The 23,768-nt window shown below is 36.4% G+C and overlaps 1 protein-coding gene across 1 annotated transcript in view; it reads right to left on the minus strand.

The window, feature by feature from the left end:
• Nucleotides 1-23,768, minus strand: part of SYT10 (synaptotagmin 10) — a gene marked incomplete at both ends in the record, with an annotated part of 63,932 nt that overhangs the window by 8,934 nt on the left and 31,230 nt on the right. The window contains 2 exons of the mRNA XM_080812471.1: nucleotides 204-324; nucleotides 21,178-21,745. Coding sequence (XP_080668597.1) covers nucleotides 204-324; nucleotides 21,178-21,745 — 689 coding nt within the window. The remainder of the gene's footprint in view (nucleotides 1-203; nucleotides 325-21,177; nucleotides 21,746-23,768) is intronic.

Genomic DNA, 23,768 nt, shown 5'->3' on the forward strand with positions numbered 1-23,768 from the left:
TCAAGCCCTGCATCGGGCTCTCTGCTCAGCAGGGAGCCTGCTTCCTCCTCTCTCTCTGCCTACCTCTCTACTTGTGATCTCTGTCTGTCAAATAAATAAATAAAATATTTAAAAAAAATAATTCAATAGCCATGGATCATTTTGGATACATGAAATATTTTTATTTGGACTGTACTTGACCCACTAGCCAATTGTGTACATACCTGATGAGCCAGTGATATCCATAGCCTTCAGATTTCTGCACTTGATGACGGTCAATGTCATACGTCCAGCAGTTGGCAAGTAACAAAGGGAGAACATGATTTCACCCAGATCTATACTTTCCTAGAATGGCAATTGGTAATGTTATCAATTTCAAACACCAGATACTGAAAACAAGATACAATCAAAGAGGTTAAGTGAAAAATCACTTCAACAGGATATGTGAATGTCATTGTAAATTGTTTTATTAAGGATGCAGATAATATTGCAAGAAAGCTGTTCTAAACAGAGTAAGAAAATAGAGTATATTCCACCTGCTCATTTGACATCTCCACTTGTGTTTTTAATAGGAATCTCAAACTTAATATAGTCAAAGCCAGACTGCTGATTCCACTCATTCCCATTCATCTTCTGGAACCAATTCCTCTGTCAGTCTTTCCAAAACCCAGCAAAGGATGCCATCATTCACCCAGAGGCTGGAGCCAGAGCCCAGCAGTCGCTTTTATTCTTCTCTTCCCTCACCCCTACACTTCTAACCCTTGCCTTGTCCACTCTGTCTGCAAAATAGATCCCAAGTTAGTGACTTCCTTTTCAGCTCTATCAATACCATTCAAGCCAGTATCACTTCCTCTCAGGATTACATTATGAGTCTCTAAAACTGATCTATCTCAGAAGCAGTCAATGTGATCCCTTATGAAATGCAAATCAAGTTATTTCACTCTCCTGCTTAAACCCATGTAAGGGCTCACATTTATACTGGAATAAAATTCAAACTCCTGCATATTAGTGGGGTAACTATAAATCTTGGTATATCTGAGAAATTCTGGGTGTATACCCATTTTCCTGGTGTAATTAGTAAGAACATCTCCGGCAGTTCTTAAATATGTCTTTGATTTGGACAGTGCATCACAAGGTCACACATATAAGGCCCCGTGTGATCGGGATCGTACCTGTCATTCTAACTTTATTTCTTGCCTCTCTTCTTGTCTTACTCTGATATAGACTCAAAAGCCTTTTTTTTTTCTCTCTTTTTCTGTTACTCAAACAAATGCATTTTGTTCCTGCTTTTGCCTGGTGCATTTTTTTTTCTCATACGTCTTTCTCGCTATGCAAGACTCAGTTCAAAAAATATCCCCTCAGTGAGACATTCCCCCTTCCTATCCTGTGCTCACGTACTGAAGAAATCCTTCACATTTTTTTTTTCATAGCACTTATAATCATCAGTAATAATCTTTTATTTTTTTGTTCCCCTGATTTCCATATATAAGGTCTAGGACAGCAGAGTTCTTATCTTTTTATTACTACATCCTACTGAAGTGCCTGGTACATGGCAGGCTCTCAGCGAATCTTTTTGAAGGAATGAAAAGATTATTAGTTCAGATGGACAAAAACTGACCCACTTTGTATCAAACATGAATTTGAACTGTCCATAGTACTCTTCCATAGCTTATTTCCTCCTCATAGCTGCACAGATGGTGAACAAATGAAAATGAGTATGAACAATGCATATTTAGGATGCTTCTCAAAGAGCTGTTTACAGGATTTAATCAAATAATTCCTGGTAAGACAATATGTGGGAGATTTAATTTGGCAGGAAATAAGTTGCTATGTACTCAGGCCCATAGAATTAAGTTCCTCAAAATTCTTCATGACAAACTATTAACATTTATTGGACTTATCCTCACAGCTTAGATTCTGATTTATGTAATTCCTATTTCTTTATTCATGGGCTAGAAGTAGTAGAATCTGCTAATTAAGAACATAAACTTTAGACCCAATTAAACTGTGTCTGACTCCTACTTTCTTTCTCCTTCCTAGCTGTGAGATCCTAGGAAATTTAATTAAGCTTTGACTCTCTGAAATTCATTTTCAAATGGAGGAAAATACCCACTGAACCATGGTTTTAATCATTAAATGAGATAATGTAAATAGAGTCCAAGGCATTTAACACAATGTCTGGCATACGATGAAGGATGCTGTTTTATTCACAGCTGTATTGCCATCACACGAGCAGTACCTTATACAGATCGAGTGCTCAGTAAGTACTAGATAAATGAAAAAAAATTAATTAAGGAAAGCAGTTATTACTTTTTAAGAACTTTAGCAAAAAATGTTTTAAAACAAAGATATATCCAACTGGGTTTCTTCTGGGCTGTTGGATTGCTGCAAACCCAAAATAGTGAGCAAGATCCAACGGGAGAGGCTTGAGAAAAAACAGAAAGAGTACAACCTCCTACTGAGGATTAATTAATTAATTATTATTATTATTATTATTATTATTTTTTACCACCAAGCAATTACTAAGTATTATTTGCTAGGTGTGCTGGTAGGAGCCACACATACCAAGATAGATGTGGCATGATTCTGTCCTTGAAAATCTCAGTTGAGAAGGAAAAGAGTAGGCTAAAAAAGGCTAATTAAATAAGTCTGGATCCTATTTTATCTGATGATTCTCTTCCAGTTTCTCTTTTTATCTCTTTCCCAGTGTTTCTTTAGGCTTCGTCAATGGAGTTTTCTCTGAAGTTTTCTATCTGGCACCCACCACTCCTCCCTTTCTCTCACTGTATATTTCTCCTTCCAGGAACTATCAATAAAAGTAGGCATATTTTGTCACCAGCTGGTGAAAAAATAAAGGGATCCCTTTATGAATGTAGAGAGCAAGTATCAAGTTCTACCAAGAAATGGTGGGGATGGCAATGGAGAAGCTAGGGAGGAAATAAGGGACATGATCTCAGAGATGAAACGCTTAGAGTCCAAGAGGGAATGTACCACATATGGACAAAAGTACATAGAGACATGTAAAGGGACTAGTAAGTAAAACACATTTTTATGTGTGTGATTGATATGGTTTTACTTTTACACATGAAACAATCTGTGGAATTAATTTTTCTACTTCTCTAGATATATCACATGTTTACTGGTTGAAACAAAGAAAGTTTACCATATTTGGTCCCATCTCTCAAAGGTCCTTTCCAGCTGCAGCATAATTTTGACTATCTGTTATTAACAAGTACTGGTAAACATAAAGAAGTTAAACTGGGGATCTGACCAAAGCACTAGCCTAAATAAATTGAAAGCAAAGAGCATGATTAAAGAACATTCCCAGGCCCCTCTGTATGTATGACAGGATAGCTGGCTTTTTGCCTATTTTAGTAGTAAGAATTCTCCTTATATATGTGAACTCCATGAGGTCAGGAGCTTTAATGAAACTGGAATGAACTGGGTGGTAAAGATTAATGTGTATTCTGCGTGCATAATAACTGCATAAAAGTTATATCCTTCATTAGACTCGATTTTTTCCTTCAGGAGTGTGAATGTGAAAGAACTGAAATTGCATACACTCTGAAAAGGGCAGAATACTCTCTAAGGTAAATACCAATATTCTATAACTTTTTAATCTGGAAGCAATCTAAGAGATGATTATGAGACATGAACTTAATGAAGATAAATGGCTGTATAACCTTTAAAAAGGTCCTATAACAAATTTAACAGCGGAACTCCAGATTTTGGCTACGGTTCTGTGAGCTAGTGTGTACTAATTCTTGGTAACCCCACTGAGTCTGTCCCTGTGTTGATGGCGCAGCACCAAGGAGTGGGTTGAGTTTTAATTGCCACCTCTTATCTGCCCGAGATCACCGCCTTTTATAAGGCGATACTCAGTCCCAACAGTCTGAACCCCCTCCTGCAGAGCAAAGAAGCAGAAAATAAGTTAAAATGTCTCTGCACAAAGTTATATGATGAAATTCTATTAAACAAGGAAACTACCTCATTTCTTACTCATTTACTATTTACTTATTCACGTACCCATTTCCTATTTTTTTAGACAAAACCCTAACAAGAATGTTTACTTGATATATCAGTCTCCAGCAGGTCAAAACTCACAAGTAGAATGTGGAAATGGGGAAACTAACCAGTAGTCTGTCTGGCAGCAATAAATGATAGCTGGAAAGACACTACTCATACAAGAAAAAAGCAAATGTTTGAAAAAGGATAACAATCTGGAATCCTTTTGTATCAAGGGGAACTGATACTAATAATATCTCACTGACTTAAAAACAGCATTTTACTATAGGCTTCAACAGTAATTAATGTTCAAAATGATAGCTTTTGAGTTATTAAGCTTAGAAAAAATATTCTGTATGTTCTGTTTAAGAAAGTAGATAAGTGTACACTATTTTGGGGGAATTATTTTTATCCAAAATCCTTAAAATGTTTGAATTGGTAATTTTGGGTTTTAGTTTCTTAAAATGAGAAAGGCTTTGTGTTTCTGAAGTTTAATTATGGATGACTTCATTTATTTCAATTCTACATAAACATGAACTTCCCATATTAACCTTGGAAAAAACATTGTATCTTTGGGCAAATAATCACTTGAAACCCTGCTTTAAGTCTAGCATATAGTGTTCTATAAAATTTCTTTCAGGTACAAAGATTATTCTCATACACACTGATCTATTTGGTGGAATATTTGCAGAGACAGGCTTCTGATAAAGGTTAACACTGAGACTGGGTCAGGGACTGTATATTTGATTTCTTCACGCAGGTTCCACAGACATAGAGCTGGGTATATAAAGATCATTTTCTAATACTTGGCAGTAGTTAACCTCATAAATCTAGTCAAAGCTATAAAGATTTTTCCATGTACCATCTCTCCAAGATAAAAATAAAAGTCATTGGAAAGATAAGTTGATATATAGGTAGTTGCATTGCACATTCTATTTCAGGACTGAGCTAATAGTAAGATCAAATTATAGCAACTGAGTACAGAGCTGGAGAGGAAGCAGACTGAAGGCTTGATAACTACAGCATGTTCTAACCAAGGGAAGAACTCCTGGAGGGCAGTAAACATCACATTAGGGTTTGAGAGCCGAAAGACATGGGACTGGCAGAGAAGAGAAGGAATAATATTGTATGTGAGTACTATGATCAATATTTACAAATACAAGTGGCAGTTTATGTTGAGAAATAAGGAGTTTGGTGACATGTGGGAGGAGTTAAGGCTCTGTGTAGTTCATTCTGTGACTCCTATAGGTAATAGGGATCTAAAAGTATTGGTAATAGAAAAGAGTGGGAGCTTGGCAGAATGAAAGGGCATGTAGGTTCCCAGATCAGAAAAGCCAGAGTTAAAATCTTATATCTCCCATGTATTAGTTGGTAATGAAAATGATACTTGGAAAATACTTCTTTGTTCTGAGTAGGCTAGATTAGGATGAAAAAAGGGGAGGCTGGGGCACCTAGGTGACACATTTGGTTGAGCGTTGGACACTTGGTTTCAGCTCAGTTTGTGATCTCAGCGTCCTTAGATCTCAGAGTCAGGCTCTGCACTCAGCATGGAGTCTACTTACGACTCTCTCTCCCTCTACCCTTCCCCAACTCTTTCTCTCTCTCTCGAATAAATAAATAAATCTCTAAAAAAAAAAAAAAAAAAGGAGGGGCCATTAAACAGGTTATGTGAAGGTGTTGGCTGAAGAAGGGTTTGAATTCAGAGATATATTAGAAAGTAAGAATCATTAAGACTTAAAAAAACCTTTAAACAAGCAATTTGTTACCATGGTGACAGCAGTCATCACATCCACTTAGCACCCTAAATGCTGCCTGCCTTCCACATTTCCTGGTTGGTAAAACGGATAGTTTTCCTCACACTGTTAAACAATGTGTTACTGGATCAAATGAGCATCTTCATTAAATTACTAGTCTTTCATTTGCCTGCTCACAAAACGAAGCTACAGTGCACTGCAGACCCAGAGTGGGTCTACTGCGTTCGAACTACTATAAAGCATCTATTTCTCTCTGACTCACATCATCCCTCCACCAGAGAAAATCATGGAATTTAACCTTGGACAATCCACTTAACCTCACTTGACCTCAGTTTCTTTGGTATAACATGAGGGTGTCCAAAGAGATGAACTAATTTATTTTCCAGCTCTAAAATTTTGTAATTTTAAGCACTGGTAAAATGAGTACTAAATAGTATATATAGTTCAAGCATGTTCAGGAATATATGGATAGGCCCTTTTAACCCTTGCTTGGTATAGAACAAGCAGAGCCTCATTAGAAAGACCATAAAAGATCAACTGGTGCTGATAGCTCAGTTTCAAGTTTAAGAACAAGGTCAGGGTTGATCTGGTTGGGGATACATGGGGAAAGACCATACTAGATAAGGAACATATCTGGTTCTTTCTATGAAATCCAGGAGGACTTCAGAGGTGGGTGACTTTTAATCTGAACTTTTGAAGAATGACTAAAGGTAAGGAGAATTAAAAACAGAGGAGGCAGCATATAAAGAGGCTTGAGATGCAGCATGGAAGGTCCAACCATGACCAGAAGGCAAAGAGAGACCAATGACATAGGATAATTTAAATGGCAACACACTGGCTTTATTCTAAATGACCCCTCCTTGGAGTGCCTGGATGGCTCAGTTGGTTCAGTGTTTCTGCCTTCTACTCAGGTCATGATCTTGGGGTCCTGGGACTGAGCCCCACATCAAGCTGCCTGCTCAATGGGGAGTCTGCTTCTCCCTCTCCCTCTGACCCTCCATCCCTCTCAAGTTCTTTCTCTTGATCTCAAATTAAAAAAAATAATAAATGACCCCTCCTCAGGAATACGTAGATCAGCCCTGATTTTTATTGCAATCAGGATGAGATCCATTTTCATGGTTATAATAATTACCTGGAAGGGTTGCATTTAAATTATAAAGGGATGATATACAAAGCTAATGTAAGTATGGATCCAGTCAGACACAGTAGATGTTGAACAAAAATAGTATTTCTTTTCTTGTCTACAACAATTTTTCTAGGGTCAGTGACTGGTATAAGTTTGACGCTCAATAAAAAAAAATGTACCGAATGAATAAATCATAAAAGCATCAGGCCAGGTCATGACTTCAGTGGCAGCAGGACATCTACTGTTTGAGGGGCTGAAGGCTACTCACTCACCAGAGAACAAGTGAGCAAGGACACTGTTTATGGGTATTGTGGGCTCTGAGTGGAGGCCCCTGGAACTGTGCAAGGGCATGTCTACGTATGGCAGACCTGGGAGTATAATAGTTGTAATAGTTTTGAACCACCTAAAGATACACTAAAGGTTTGGGGATCTTAAGTAAGAGGATACTTATCTTTTGGTTTTTACTAAACTTTATTTCTTCATAGATCCCTGTATTCTAGTGTGATCTCGAATTTTTGCTGTAATTACACAGTGTATTGGAATTTCAGAATCAAATGTATCCTTAAGGTATACAAGTTGCATTTTTCCTTGCACATCTGGGCATTTACACCAAACAAGCAGTATGGTGTCTCTGGGAGGCAAAGGAGGAGTACTGATAGAATACAATTAGGAAATGTAATTAACATTAAAATCTTCTCCAGTTTCTAGCCCACTTTCTTCCTTTTCTTTCAAAGAACCACAATTTTCACACAATACTTCCTTCCTGCCCTTCCTCCTTCTCCTAGTGATTGTAATTAAACCAGATTTCACTATGTTCAATGAGGGTGGGGGAAGGAACGGGCAAAGGAGGGTTCCCCACACTGGGAACCACACAACACCTATTTAGACTCCTGGACTTTCACATACATTTTCATTATTGATTCTTTCCCACCACCTCCACTTGAAGACAGAGAAGATTGCTCACTAGGTGTCCTTCAGCAGGACCTGCTTGTATTTCTGCAGGAAAGAAAGAACACACTTTCCGGTAAGTGTATGATATTAAGCATTGTGCTTGCCCATGGAACAAAGTCCAGGGGAAACTTTGCTGAAGTCAGGCAGAAAGGGGACAGAGAACATAGCAGTGTTGGAGATGGGATGATTACAACCCCCACTGAGCAGTAAGTGATCAATAGTCACAACCCAGAGCTACCATTGCCAGTGACACTATTTAATAGTGCCGTGTTTCTGCTCAGTGGGAGAACCATTTTCCGCTCCCAATCCCAGTGGGAAGTAACTCTGCCTGCCAGATGATTTAGCTTTTATCCTATCAACACTGCCTCAGACTTAGCCACTAGGAGGGACAAAATGCTGAAGCCATAGAGAAGAGATGAGGCCTTGGAACAGTCTTTCATGGACTTACCAAATCAAATTTCTTAACTATTGGTGTAATGAGCAGCCTGAACCAGAGGAGATAGCCCAGTATAGACACTGGGATAAGAGCAGTCTAGGGCATAAGAAGATGATATAAATTTAATAAGAACTCTTCCCTCTGTAATGCTGATTAAGAGACACCTTAAACTTCTTGGTGAGAGGAACTGGAGACTGATTCTCAAATCTTAATCACTGCTTATAGATAGTGGCATAGAAACGTGCATAGTACACTATGCAGCTCTCCTTGGAGTATTTGAAGCTTTTAAATACCTTCGTAAAATTCCTCATTAGAAATATCCCTTTCAGTACGGATGTACATAGACACTTGGACTGGATGAACCTGGCTTCACCATTTTAGGGTCTACCTTAAATTATTTTATACAGTTTTATCCCTGCTGTGTACTGACTTGTTACGATTTCCAACCCATGTTCTCAGGCACCTGGGTGGCTCAGTTGGTTAAGTGACTGCCTTCAGCTCAGGTCATGATCCTGGAATCCCAAGATCTAGCCCTGCATCAGACTCCCTGCTCAGCAGGGAGTCATCTTCTCCCTCTGACCCTACCCCTTTCATGCTCTCTCTCTCTCTCATCAATAAATAAAATCTTAAAAACAACAAACAAACAAACATGTTTTGGAAGCTTGCTTTGGACAACATTGTTTGTGGCTTGGACTTGTTTTGAATAACTTATCTCAATGAAATTGTTGTGCAGTTAGATATTAAAACTTTCTTACCAAATTCTTGCACATGAATAGAAGATCATTACATTATTGATATCAGAGTAATGGCAGGGTGTCCATCAAGTGATGGACCTTAAAACTTTAAAAGCCAAAATTTGACCCGTAACTTGAGAGTGTTTGGTCTGGGCAAGTGTACTCTTTGTTGATCTAAATAGCTGTCTGTAGATTTTGAAACACCTACCCCTGCCATGGCCAGGCTACTCTTGGCAGTGCTGTGGAACTGTGCAGCAGTCTCAGGACAAGAAGGGACACGTGCTCCTGCCTTGGCAAATCTACTCACCCCAGGCAGTGAGGCAAGCTGTGTCCCTCGAGTAAATAACCCTCCGAGCAGCCCATCTGCAGTCTGCAGTACTGGTGTGGTCCCCTGCTAGCTACACCCTCCCAGCTCCTACTAGGTCAGCAGCTGATACCCACATTTCAGTTGGAAAGACCAACTCTACCGAGAACAAAATTGTTAAAAGGAATACCTCAACTAAATGTGGACTTTATTTCATTCATTTCCTCTTGGCCTGAAACAATAGTGTAATTAATCTATTATTGGCTTGGTATCTCTTTATTGGCATACTAAAAGACATTATCCTGTATGCTGTTTGTTTGTGGAATATGATTATACATTATAATCCCTAGAGTGAACCCATGTTAAACAAATTACTGGCAAAGACAATCTAGTCTTTAAGCATGATTTGCCATGAACCAAACAACCTCTGCTCCTCAGTGTCTATCCTCCATATAGTAGTCAGAGATCTTATCGATGCTAAGTGACACCGTGGGTCACTTCTGATCAAAAAGCCACCAATGGTCTCACAAGTCACTCAGAGTAAAACTAAAAGCTTTTTCCACGGCACATAGCATTTCGTTCATTGGACACACTACATATTCCCTTCAATATTACCTGCCTCGCTTTTCTATAAAGAAGGCCTTATGCACTGGGGACAGATTATGCTCTAAAACATCCAGAAGAGTGCCTGGTAAATAGGAGAACTAAATGGAGTTAGTTGAATTGATGGGTTTAAGATCTCTATTCTGTAGGTGGGCAGAGCAGGGAACTAGCCTCTGTTACAGAATCTTCTTTAAAAAAGATTTATTTATTTACTTTGAGAGAGAGAGAGAGAGAGAAGGTGTGTGCACGTGTGCAAGTTGGGGCAGGGGCAGAGGGAGAGAATCCTTCAAGCCGACTCCCTGCTGAGTGTGGAGCCCTGTGGGGGCTTGATCTCACAACCCATGAGATCACGACCTGAACCTAAACCAAGAGCTGGACACTCAACTGACTGAGTCACCCAGGTGCCCCTACAAAATGTTCTTTTATCCATTATTTTCTCTGGATCTGGATGGCCAATATATCACACTTGCGACTCTATGCATACTTAGACTGTAGTTAAATATTTGCAGCCTATTTTCTTTGAGGCATAATCTTCTGCTTCTGGTTATTGGCTCTCTTGTAGACTGGTATTTGATAAGTACCTGTACTTGTAAAGCATCCCTTTACTAACCGCAGGGTGTCAGATTGTACATAGAGCATTTAAAAATTTAAAAGCACTCCAAAGATATGAATAAAATTGATATTCAGTCAGTAAGATCTCTGGTTTAGTGAATTAAATTTATAGAAAGACTGAATGAAATATAAGACACGGCATAGTCTCTTATAACATTGTCATATTTTATTCAAGTTCAAGATTGAAGAAAAGAGTAAAGAAAAAGTGTCTCATTCATTTTTTTAAAAAATACCAAGGTGATTCATTTAGGAAATTTAATTATTAGGGTAAGAAATTTGAAACATGGAAGACACTGGGATATTAGAAATCGAGCAGATAAAAATGGCTGTATGCAAGAGTATAGCATGTTGGTGATAAATAACACTTGGCAACTTTTACAAGAAGTTCACATTTATTATCTCCTTTTATTTTCAAAATATTCCTGTGGGGTTGATATTATTATAAGCATTTTTTTTTTTTTTTTTTTTTTTTTTTTGTGGATGAGGAAACAAGTTCAGAAATGTGAAGCAACTTACCCAAAGTATTGGAACTAGAAGGGAGCTGACCCAGGTTTCCAATGAAGCTAGACTCAGTTCATTCAGTTCCTGTAGATTTCTGCTTCCCTCTGTGACTTTCCCCAGCAGAAACAGTGTTTTCAAATTTTACTAGTCAGGACAAGAAACTTTAAATTGTTTTCATGGTCTTAGATTTCAAAGTTAGTAGATGAAGTGCTATGTTTCTTTGAAAAAATTCTTTAGAAACTAGAAAATCAGTGACTTAATTTACAGGAAATTTTAATGCAGTCTATTAGAAAGAAGGAGGAGAATATTTTGAACGTTCACATTTAAAAGTCAACTGCATATTCCCTTCACTATATAAGAGCATGTTAATAATAAACTAATTAAGTGCAAGAAAGGGACAACTTTAACTCATGGTACTTTTAGAACTATACTGAACTCCTAAAATTTGCAACAGATGTTGCTAGCATGTCCTGGGGCTAAAGAGCTTCTGCTTATCTGCTGCAAGTTCCAAATATTAAAATACAGTGGGACACAAATGATAAAATTCAATTATACCCCAAATACAGATTTTTCACTAATTATGTCTGAGAGGAAAAATTGCCTAGAAATTTCCTGAACACTGATTCCAACTGTTCTTTTAAATAAGGCCAAGAGAGTCATTATTTAATTCTCCATGCATTTTGATACAAGTTGTTAACAAGGTAGATTTGATAGTATTATATATTTTAAAGGCCTTAAACTCATATTTTTGTCATAAGTATATTAAAAATTCCTTTAATTCAAATTATGTAAGTATTTTGAGAATTCAACCCTGTAAGCTGAAAATTGAACTTCCATGTTAAAAAAATTTCAATTCTTTTTATTTCCTATTAGTATATTCCAAACATGGTAACACTCCAATATAATTTAAGACAAGGAACACTGAACTAAGAGTTAAAGATTTAAAATCTAGTTCTGGATCTTCTATTAATCAGCTGGGTGAGCATAAATGATTTTTTTTTAAACATTCTAAGACTTCATTTTCTAAACTATAAAATTAAAGGACAACATTTGAACACTCTAGCAATTCTAAAACAGTATGACCACATGATCTGGACATGAGTGTTCTTGAAACCCTACTCCAAACATACTCTAGAATTTTAAAATTAGTATGAAAAGACTTCTGACCTATTACAAGTCTCATGCATTTTACTCTGAGAAAAAGATCACAGGCCAGTATTTAAATGTATTGATTTTATTTGTATATAATTCTCCCAACTTAGGTATTTTATTAGAAACCTAAAAGCAACAAATTGGAGAGGTAAGGAATTCAAGAAGCATTTATACTTTTAATGGAGATGAAATAGTGTAATAGAAGAGCGATGGACAGAAATAAAAATCTGCCTTTTAAATTTATTATGCTAACTAATGGTCATAAAGATAACCACTCTTAAGAAAAGGTTAAATTATTCAGTACATTTTACTTAAAAACCAGGGACATGCATAGTGTTTTATGAGTGTTTCTATTTTGAATTTTTTAAGTAAGAAATTGGGCACATAAGCATGTTTTGAAACCTGTAATATTAACATAGACTTTTCCAGATGACTCTAAATAAATGGTGTAATATTCCTATCTGAAATCTTGATTTTTAAGAGGCAGAAATTCTGACTTTTTCAATTGTGATGAAATGTGAAATTCCATTTTAAGGAGTTCCTTTGAAATTCTCTGTGTATAAAGATTAGAGGATTTTAGCCATTTTCTCACTTTCTGTGGCTGAAGGCTTTGTCTTACAATCAAGCTTTTAAAGGACTAAAGGTAGTGAACACACAGAATATATCAGCCACGTGGCAAAGTCCAAGAAGGTTATAAGAAATTAAGTTGTTTGCAATCAGGAATTCTTTGTTGTTCTTTTCTTTCCTTTAGGTTGTCAGTCAGAGATCCAGGAGGAAAGAGACGGCACACACAGAGGCTACTTCCAGAGGGTTTAATGAATGGACTATCTACAGAGATGTGAGCAGAGGTAGGGAAGCCACAAAAGAGGGTACAGCACTGGACACTGGTAACAGGGGAGGCTGTGATGACCCTTAGGTCTGAAAGGACAAGGGTAGGGGGACAGCTACCTGGACTCAGAAGGAAAAAGTGGTGAAAAGAAAAGGCTGCCCTCACATGAAGGACATTGTGAGCCTGAGACAATCTCTCAGAGAAATATGATAGAATCCTTATCCAAATGACATTCTCCTCCTGCCCTAACATCTCTTGCCAGAACTCCAAGAACAGTGTCTGTGGACATAACTGAGGTACCAGATAGCAAGGAGGATGGCAGAGAGTGAACCTGAAGGGACACATGGAGCATATCTAACATCTTTAGCTCCCGAAGTTTGATAAGATGCACTTAATAAGCACATGTAGAGGTTGGTAAAGGAACAAAGAGGAAGAGTGCCTGGTGTAAAAGGAAGAGTCACGTTAGGTTGCAGATGAGGGGCATGCAGTGTGACATTATGAGTATATACTTCATAAAAAAATTATATACTCACTGAATCACAGTATACAGTAACTAGTAAGATTTAAATAAACTCTTGCACAAAACTTTCCACCCTACATAGAAAAACATACCACCTAAAACTATCTCCTACCATAATAATAGGACATAACCATTTTTTAACACCGAGGTCTTTATTCCTGTTCAGTATGTAAGCCACATCAACAACAACAGAAACCATATCCTGATGATAGCATTCTGTGATACTTCTTGGCAGCTAACATACAGTAAGCATTGATGAATGCCGGGCTCTCCTTAGCATTTATCTTATTTACTCTATTCAACAAACTACAGCTTTGCCTTCTCAAAATCCCTGTTTTACAGATAAGGTAATTAAGGTTGGAGAGATTTTCTAATTTGCTCAAAGCCATAGAGAGAAGTGACACAGCAGGGAGGCAAAGCTTGTTAGTTTGTCCCAGAGCCTAAGTTCTCAGTGATTAGGCTGCAGGGCTGCCAACAGTAGCCAGATGGGGAGAGGGTAGCGGGATGAGCAGGGATGAGGGAGGCAAAGGGGAAGCAGGGAGAGGGAGAGACCCCAGGGTGATAGAGAAGTTAGATGGCATTATAATCTTTACAAGTCAAGCAAAGTAGGAATTTAAGTTGGAAATTATGTGGATGCAATGAATTTAGGCAAAAAAAAAAATCTTCCTTTTTGAACAACTCCAAATATTATGACTAAAATATGGTCAGGTATCAATTTTTGACTATTTTTCAGTGACTCAGAAGACCTTACTGTGCTTACCCAACAGTTCTCTAAAAAGTGTGGCTTCAGTGTTGAATTAAGACTAAAACTGGTGGCATCAATTTAAGTTTTAGATATGCATTAACTTTTTTTGTTTTGTGAAACATAATGCTGTAACCAGTATTACAGAAATCTACTACTTAACCTGATAATAAAGGGCTAATTTAATTGTTGCGGGCTATTTTAAAGCTAATTTGCCAGCAATCTTTCATGTGAGATGCAAAGGCAGTCAAAACACATGGAACACTGAAGGCTTGTTCTCTAAGTGTACATAGATGAGATTTAACCTTCAAAATAATACAAAAAACGATGGTGATTTATTGAATACCAAATATTCATGAGACAAAGTTTCTTATTTTTTTTCCCCTTTTCCCCCATTTGCCCTCCCCTCCCCTCCCTTCCCCTCTGGCAACTACTAGTTTAGTTGTTTGTTTGTTTGTTTTGTGGAGACAAAGTCCCTTAACAGTCTGCTTGAGTTGAGCAGGAGCTGAAGCCAAGGAAAAAACCACACTTTGAGAAGCTGCATAATCTTTGGATAGTTTATGATAGTCTCTATTATTTTGAACTTAATTTTAATTTGATTTTATATTGCTACATAGTTACATGCCATAAATTCTTGCAAAATGACTGAAAGACCTTATAGGTAGGTCATAGAATTTATTTGCGTCATTTGAGTTAATAGTCAGTTAATGGTGGTCCATTATTAGCAGATGTGGTATTTTTGACACTCCAGAATCAGGTTTAGTGCAGAGATGAAAGAGAAAATTAGGAATGCCTAACAAGGAGCAGATATGGGTTCATTGTCCCCCAATGTGCAGGCCTATGACTGTAATATTGCTTGCTGCAACCCGAAGATTGAGCTAGATGGCCGCTGACCAAAAAGTTTACTCTCTACTGCCTTGCCTTCCACCACACTTCTTTCTTTAGAATGAAGTTGGAATTTTGCCACTCCTTAAAATGTTATTGGATAACAAATTATTCCAGAGTTAACAAATTTTAAAAGAGAACTGATAGCTAAATGCAAAAGAACAAAACAAAATAAAAAATAGTATTATTTTGATCCTGGAATAGATCCAGGATGCTCATGGGAAAAATTAAAAATACATCATGAGAAACAAGGAAACAAATTAAAAAAAATTTTTTTAAACATTTAAAGCTACTTTGGTACTGGGTATTAAAATACATTACTTCAAACTCATGCTCAGCTAGTACATTCAGTACTCTGATTGGTACAATGAACACAATAGTTTCTTTGTATTTGGCATGTCAAGGTCTACTCTTTCAAACTTGACAGATCCTTAGTTAAAAGATAATAGATTCAAGTACTTTATAGCTGTAAACCAGGTCAGTGTGGTTACGTGCATATACTCTCTTTTCCTGTGAGAATTCCTAAGTGTTTAGAACGTCACTGGTGCTGAAAAAAATGTTCATTGATTAGATAAGTAAATAAATATGTGAAATAGAGGTAGTTTTATTCAAAAACAGAAAAGCTTTTCTTTAACTACCTATACTTTCAGTGGCTTCTTGAGTGTGCATGAGATCACTGCATTTAAATATTCAAAATACATTAGTCTTTATAATGAGTGACTTCTTGAAAAAAGTTAATTAAAAATTTGAAAAATATACTTACATAGCTTAAAAATTAATATATATAAAGCAATATGTTGCAAATTATTCCTTTTCTATGGTCATCTAGTTTCTATCATTTTTTGACAATAGTAACTACTGTTAGTTTCTTGTGTGTCCTTAAATAGGCTTTACTAATATATATAAACAAATATGAATAGATATTTCTTATTGTCAAAATAGTGGCATAGGGTACACACTGTTTTTCAATGTGATTTTTCCCTATGTTGGGAGTTATTTCTATATTAGTGCAAGCAGTGACTACCTTGCCACATTTCTGATATATAGGGAGATGATCCTTAAAGTGAAAATTAATTTTTTGCAAAGAATAAAGACATACCTTTTCATTTCCTTATTCCTTAACCTTCCTTTTTACTCCCAATCTTAAATTTTAAAAAACCTTGCTAATTCCTGAAAAAAATATTAATCCTTCTTGTATAGAAATAATTAGTAACGAAATTATAAATACAAAATGTGCGACTTTGTTTCAACCTGATAGGATTTCTGACAATAAAATATTCCTGCTTTATTTTGCATATTAATTTATGCCACACACTGAATAAATTTTTAATTTTTTGTTACAGAAAGTGGTGTTAACAAATAGAGCTAAGCATATATTTATAAATTTGTAAACAACAGGGTACAAGATTGCATTGCTTTTTCCCTCTGGTAGTGGTAGATTTATACTTACATACATTTTTACACTTGACCGTCTATAAAAATTTGCTACATTAATTTTTTCAACAACTATTTACTAATTAGTTATGAAGTGCTCATATACACTGTAAAGAATACAAGAGATATACAAGATGATTTCTGTCTTCCAGAAATCCTTCCTAGAGGCAAGGGGATGACATAAGACATCTACTTGGAAAATGTTTAAATACATGTCACAGATGGCACTTCCATTGCAAATGTTAGCTTCTTTCCATTTCCACTGCTACCAGCCTTAGCCAGTCTTTATTTGATCTTACCTAAACTGCCATGTTAGACTACTACCTGGCCCCTTACATTTCACAAGCCCCCATTCCTACCCAGTGTACACATGATGCCATAGAACATAACAGCTCCAATAGTTTATACTCTCCTGATAAAAACAAAATAAATATAAACCTCTATAGCAATAAAGGGCATACCGATTGTAGTTTAAATAGAGCATTCTACTTTTGGTTCCCTTTAGTTCCTTCTTCATCTCATATTCCTGAACTCACAAGCCTACGGTTTTCCCCCTGAAAACGTTCTAGAACTTGCTTTCTTTTTTTTCCCTCATGCTGTTTTTTCTTCAAGAAACATCTCCTTTTTTCAGAATTCTGTCATCCTCATATGGTGATCTTTTATACTATATTCGTATTAGACATAATCTGTATGAGAGAGAGTGAGAGCAAATGTGTGTGTGTGAACAAGACCTCATTTTTGGAGATTATCAGGAAGGTATTATATAGTGTTATTTATGTATTAGCATATACTTCTCTACTTGTTTTTTCTATCAGGCTAAAGTTCTTGACCAAAACTTATATTTTACTAGTCTTTATTTCCACTTTAGAATGAAATATAAGCTTTGTACGTAGAAAGTTCTTAGTAAGTACTTACATAGTTAAATTGAAGTTAGAATCCAGTGATGCAGAAAAAAAAATCAATTTCATTTAATGAACTGGCCTAGGAAGATTTTTTTGAATAAGGCCTTGAACAGGACTTTGGATACATAGGGAAAAAAAATTTGTGACAGAGACTCTATGTTAAAAATTTGTTGGAATGAGACACAAGATAATTAAAAACAATAATCACAAAAAAGCAGCAACTCTGATTTCCAGAGAGTTCTATTTTTAATAATTGTATCATTGGCCTGAAGAAGTAAGAAGTCGTCCATGGCATTTATATCGATATGATAGTAAAGCAGGACTTAATGATACTAATGAGATTCATTAAACATTAAAGATATACCGGGCGCCTGGGTGGCTCAGTGGGTTAAGCCTCTGCCTTTGGCTCAGGTCATGATCTCAGGGTCCTGGGATCGAGTCCCACATCGGGCTCTCTGCTCAACAGGGAGTCTGCTTCCCTCTCTCTCTGCCTGCCTCTCTGCCTACTTGTGATCTCTCTCTGTCAAATAAATAAATAAAATCTTAAAAAAAAAAAAAGAAAGAAAGAAGTTATAAGGATATACCGACTATTTCAACTTGATGACAAAATTTTTTGACTGAATTTTAGAATTTTTGAGTTGGAGGTTTGCAGTATATAAAGGTCCTCTTTTAAAAAACTTGCACATGATTATTTCAAATAAGAACTTTATAAGAATGGCTTAAAATCTGTTTAACTAGTTATTTATGTGTATTTGTCATTAGAGTCTCCTGATATAAAAAGAACTAATATTTTAATTCAAATATGTTTTGTCTGTTACATAAATTCTTTTAAATCTGTATTCACATAGCTGGATAACCATTGCATGTTTCTGTAAAACTTGGATAAGTGAAGGTGTATGACTACATTTCTTTTTATTTCTTTCCTTTCTTTCTCCCTCTCTGTAGGAAACTGTATTTCTATATGAAATTATTTAAAGTTAAAATGTGTAAGAAAAGATAGTTTCTTAAGCAAACTTCAACCTATATTTTTTCACTTCATTAATCTGAAGTATAATATAGTTTAATGATTTTTCAAAAGCTGAAGAGAAGATTTACTTAAACATTACACTATCCATAAAGATGAGACTAGTGTATATTGTGAGCTTTGGTGTCACAGTCAAGAAATTTAGGTTTCATTACTATCTTCCCAACAGAAAAGCCATAAACAGTATCTAGAACAATGGCTCAATGTCCCAGTTACAGAGAAATATCATTTGGCTAGAATAATTTAATAATAGATTTTATTATCTATCTACTGGTTTTTCGCATCCAGAATATTGAAATGAAAATGTCTATAGATGTTGTACTCAGAATAAAGACACCCCAAAGATAGCCATATCCTAATTTCCAGAATCTGTGACTATGTTACCTACATAGCAAAAGGGACTTTGCAGATGTGATTAAGATTACTATGAACTTTGAGATGGGGTAGTTATCCTAGATTTCCCACATGGGCCCAAGAACATGTTTCAAAACAATTTTTTGCATCCCTATTACTTAGAACATGCCAAACCCATAGTAGGCACTTAGCAAATATTTGTTGGATGAATAAAAGAAGTAATAATACAAGATTGGGGAATCAAGAGAGAAATAACCTAACAATTAATTAATAATTATCTGTATTTTTAGAATTCCAGAAGTGTCATATTTTTTAAAACATAAAAATCACTCCTCACCATTGTTTCCCTGTAGGAATATAAGTAATAAGGTGAAAAACACCATGAAATCAAAAAAGCCCCAATGTACTTTTGAAATATGATCCAGTTTGAAAATTTCTTCTTTGTTCCCTATAACTGTTGGAAACCATGGAATAAAAACCTAACAATTGAAAATGTTATGATGATGCAATGCAACAAATTGGAAGTATAAAATTTTAAGTTACCTTATCTGTATAATGATTATAGTGAAAATATAATGACCCCCAAATACTGATTTTAATTAGTAAAACACTGATGGGGGAAAAATAAAAAAGGAATTACTTTGAATTAAAATATAATTTTCTTATTTTTAAAATAATCCCTTATCTCTATTAAAAACTGCTACATTTTGGGCACCTGGGTGGTTCAGTTGGTTGGGCTCAGGTCCTTTGGCTCAGGTCAGGATCCTGGAGCCAAATAAAGTCTGGCATCGGGCTCCCCACTCTGCTTCTCCCTCTGATCTTCTCCCCTCTCATGCTCTCTCCCACTCTCTCTCTCTCAAATATATAAATAAAATCTTTTAAAAAACCTGCTACATTTTAAGATTATAAATTTTGGCAAAACTTGGACAAAAGATGGCAAATTAATAAAGACAATCTGGTGGTACAAAGTTAAATGATGGGCAGGGGGGATCAGAGGGGGAGATGAACCATGAGAGATTATGGACTCTGGGAATCAAGCTGAGGGTTTTAGAGGGGAGGAGAGTGGGGGGATGGGTATGAAGGATGGCACGTGTTATAATGAACATTGGGTGTTATATACAAACGATGAATCATGGAACACTACATCAAAAACTAATGATGTACTGTATGATGACTAACATAATAATAAAAAAAAATTTAAATTAAATGTCTCCATTGAAAAATCAAGAATCAGGGATGCCTGGGTGGCTCAATTGGCTGTGTCCCACTCTTGATTTCTGCTCAGGTTATGATCTCGGGGTCGTGAGAGCAGGGTCATGAGAGCAAGCCCCATGTTGGTCTCTGTGCTGAGTATGGAGCCTCTTTAAGTTTCTCTTTCTCCCCCCCGCCCCCCCCCCCCCAAGCTCATGATCTGACTCTCTCTTAAAAACAAAACAAAACAAAAACAAATCAAAACAATTCTGCAATCTAACCTAAGCAACTAGTTCTCTAGTTCCAATTCCATAATTCTGTCCTAGACAGATAGTCTCAAATAAAGATTTATGGAACAAAAAACACAATAATTTTTAGCATAACGAAATTTATGCCTAACTCAAATGTCCATCAGTAAGAGAATAGTTAGGTAAATAGATCATACATTTAAACATCATGCACTAAAACAAATGTAGCATGAAAGAAAACCAGTGTGGGAATTTTTAAACTTAGTTTGATCTCAATACATGTATAGAAAAAATTTAGAAAACAATATGCCATAATATTACACATAACTGGTAGCACTATAGAGTATTTTAATTTTGTATGGTTTTTTACTGTTTTCCCAATTTTCATTACTAAAGTTATTATTTTATATTCAGGGAAAGCATTTTATAATGTAAATGAAAAATCCTAATATAAACAGTCACTTCATTTCAAATTCCTTAATCATATCTAGTTCATGAAAGCCTCCGTAGGAATGGGCTGTTTTAAATTCAAACAAGGGCTTTTCAAAATAGCATCAAAATACATTTTTGATTTGATCTGAGGAACAAAATTTTCTTAAATAATGAAAGTCAGTATTAACTATGAGGAGACAGGTTACAAATAAACATTTTCTAAGAGGAAACACTACTATTTTTGGTAACTTAAAGAGCTATTTTTTATTTTCATAATTAGTAATATTGTATTAGGTGCCTAAATTATTATTATGTATTTAATCAAAGCCTACCTTTGCAGGTTCTTAGCATATAAATTCTATAATTTGTAAACTTACTCCAATAAGCTGGGTGATAATTAGTTTTATATACGACTGCAAGTCAAATAAAAACCAATATATTGGGGGAATTATTACTTACCGTGGTAGCGCAATGAATATCTTTCCACACTGTGGCTTCCCTGGAGAGATCAGAGACTTCAAACAAATTATCAAGAATCACTTCCCCAATCATGTCATGTCTAGAAAATCTGTCAAAATCATATACACTGAAATGTAGTTTTCGGTTACTTAGTTGATCATATGCTACTGGAAATTGAAATGTTTCATCAAATAGAGGATTTAAAGTCTTTCTGTGCACACGGGTCTGAAATTTCTTTTTCCTATCTGGAAGAAGATACATCTTCACGTAAGGGTCAGAAGTGCCTGTGAAGTCTTTAGCAGGGAGATCTAAGGCTTTGATAATTTTAACAACTAGAAGTTCATTTTCATAGTCATACTGGAGGGTGAAGTTAAGTTTCCCACAAGTTTTGATATCTTCTTGCCTGTTGCCTTCAGAGTCAACTGATTTCTGTTTGTAGAGCTCTGGTTTTATCCTCCCAATGCTGGTGGTTGTTTCTCCTCTTTGTAAAACGGGTTCTGTGCCCATGCTAAAATCAACACTGGAAACCTGCATTTGCCTTGGTAGGTGTCTCCTGAAGGAATTGTGGCTGTACATACACACACACACACACACACACACACACACACACATACACAAAATAATTCAGGAAGATCATTTTGATGACAACATTATATAGTAGCATATAAACTTTCTCCCATCCCCAGGATAATGAAAGCAAGGCATTTGTATCAATAGACAGCCAGCCACACACACACACACACACACACACACACACACAATCAAAGGGCTACTTTTGAAAAATCAGAAATGCATTATTTAAAGGAAAAGTCTTCTAAAATGGTAACACCTGAAACACTCAAATGTACATTTTCTATAAGCTTTTGGAATTTTGTACTCTTAATCACAAGCATATAATTACATACAATTGTAAAAAAATGGGATTACCAACAAAGTTTAGTATTCCACAAAATACCATGAATCATAATCATCTGGTTATATCTAGGTGTAAGTCTTATGTAGACAAATCATTCACATGGCTGGTTTCTTTATATCTGCATATTTGTGTCATGAATCTTGTGTTTACAGACTACCCCACTGCAGTAAAAAACCCAAGTCCACCTATTCTTATACTGTGTTAATTATTATTATTTTTTTAAGATTTTGTTTATTTATTTGACAGAGACAGATCACAAGTAGACAGAGAGGCAGGCAGAGAGAGAGAGAAGGGGAAGCAGGCTCCCCACCAAGCAGAGAGCCTGATGCGGGGCTCGATCCCAGGACCCTGAGATCATGACCTGAGCCAAAGGCAGAGGCTTAACCCACTGAGCCACCCAGGGGCCCCTGTGTTAATTACTTCTAATAACTAAATGAGTATTTACTTGTAAAAAGAATATTTAGTGCTGACAGCCAAAATTAGTACATTTTTCTTTTTTCAACATTGAGTGTGCTTCAGAAATCCTGAGGATTAAAAAAATGTAGAATGTTAGAATTCGGGGCCAACATAATAGGGTGTTTTAGAATTCAAACTGACTTTCCTATTATCACTGTTACTATTCATCTAGTCAACATTTCCAGGACACCAGCTAACCAGTGTCTTTTTTTTTTTTTTTAAGATTTTATTTATTTATTTGACAGAGAGATCACAAGTAGGCAGAGAGGCAGGCAGAGAGAGAGAGGGGGAAGCAGGCTCCCTGCTGAGCAGAGAGCCCGATGTGGGGTTCGATTCCAGGACTCTGGGATCACGACCTGAGCCAAAAGCAGAGGCTTTAACCCACTGAGCCACCCAGGCACCCCTAACCAGTGTCTTTTAAATGTGACTTGCACTGGGGCACCTGGGTGGCTCAGTGGGTTAAAGCCTCTGCCTTCGGCTAGGGTTGTGATCCTGGGGCCCTGGGATCGAGCCCCACATTGGGCTCCACATTGGGCTCTCTGGTCAGCAGGGGGCCTGCTTCCCCCTCTCTCTCTCTGCCTGCCTCTCTGCCTACTTGTGATCTCTGTGTGTCAAATAAGTAAGTAAGATCTTTAAATAAGTAAGTAAGATCTTTAAAATAAATAAATAAATAAATAAATAAATAAATAAATGTGACTTGCACTAAGATTTGCTTCTCTTCTACTACTCTGTGATTTCCGGCAGGAACTGTATCAACTTATGTGACTACTCAATGCTTAGTCCCAGGTCTTTTGTTCTTTATTCTCCTTGGTCTCTCCATCAGACTAATCATTTTTCGGACTATAACTGTCATCTTAAATTTGATGGTCTCCTGCCTCTATCTCAGATATATAAGCTTCTAGTTCCATATTTCTGTACCTCTAAGAGACTTTCTAAATGCTTATTCTAATTTTGCTCCAAACTCAAGCAAAATCATTATTATCTGCCTTTTACTCCCAAACTGGTGCTCCCTTCCATAGTCTTAGAAAATAGCTCTAACATTTTTATCAGTGACTTAGGCTTAGTAGCCTGAATTATGGTTTGAATCTCCTTTCCTTTATTCATGCAATTTACTCAATTTTCTAAATCTTGTTGAGGTTTGCTTTGAAACATCCCATATACTTGTCCATTCTGTTTCATTTCCATAGCTACTCAGTCCAGATCCTCATCACCTTATACT

This window comes from Martes martes (genome assembly GCF_963455335.1).
Source record: "Martes martes genome assembly, chromosome: 8".
Lineage (NCBI taxonomy): Eukaryota > Metazoa > Chordata > Mammalia > Carnivora > Mustelidae > Martes > Martes martes.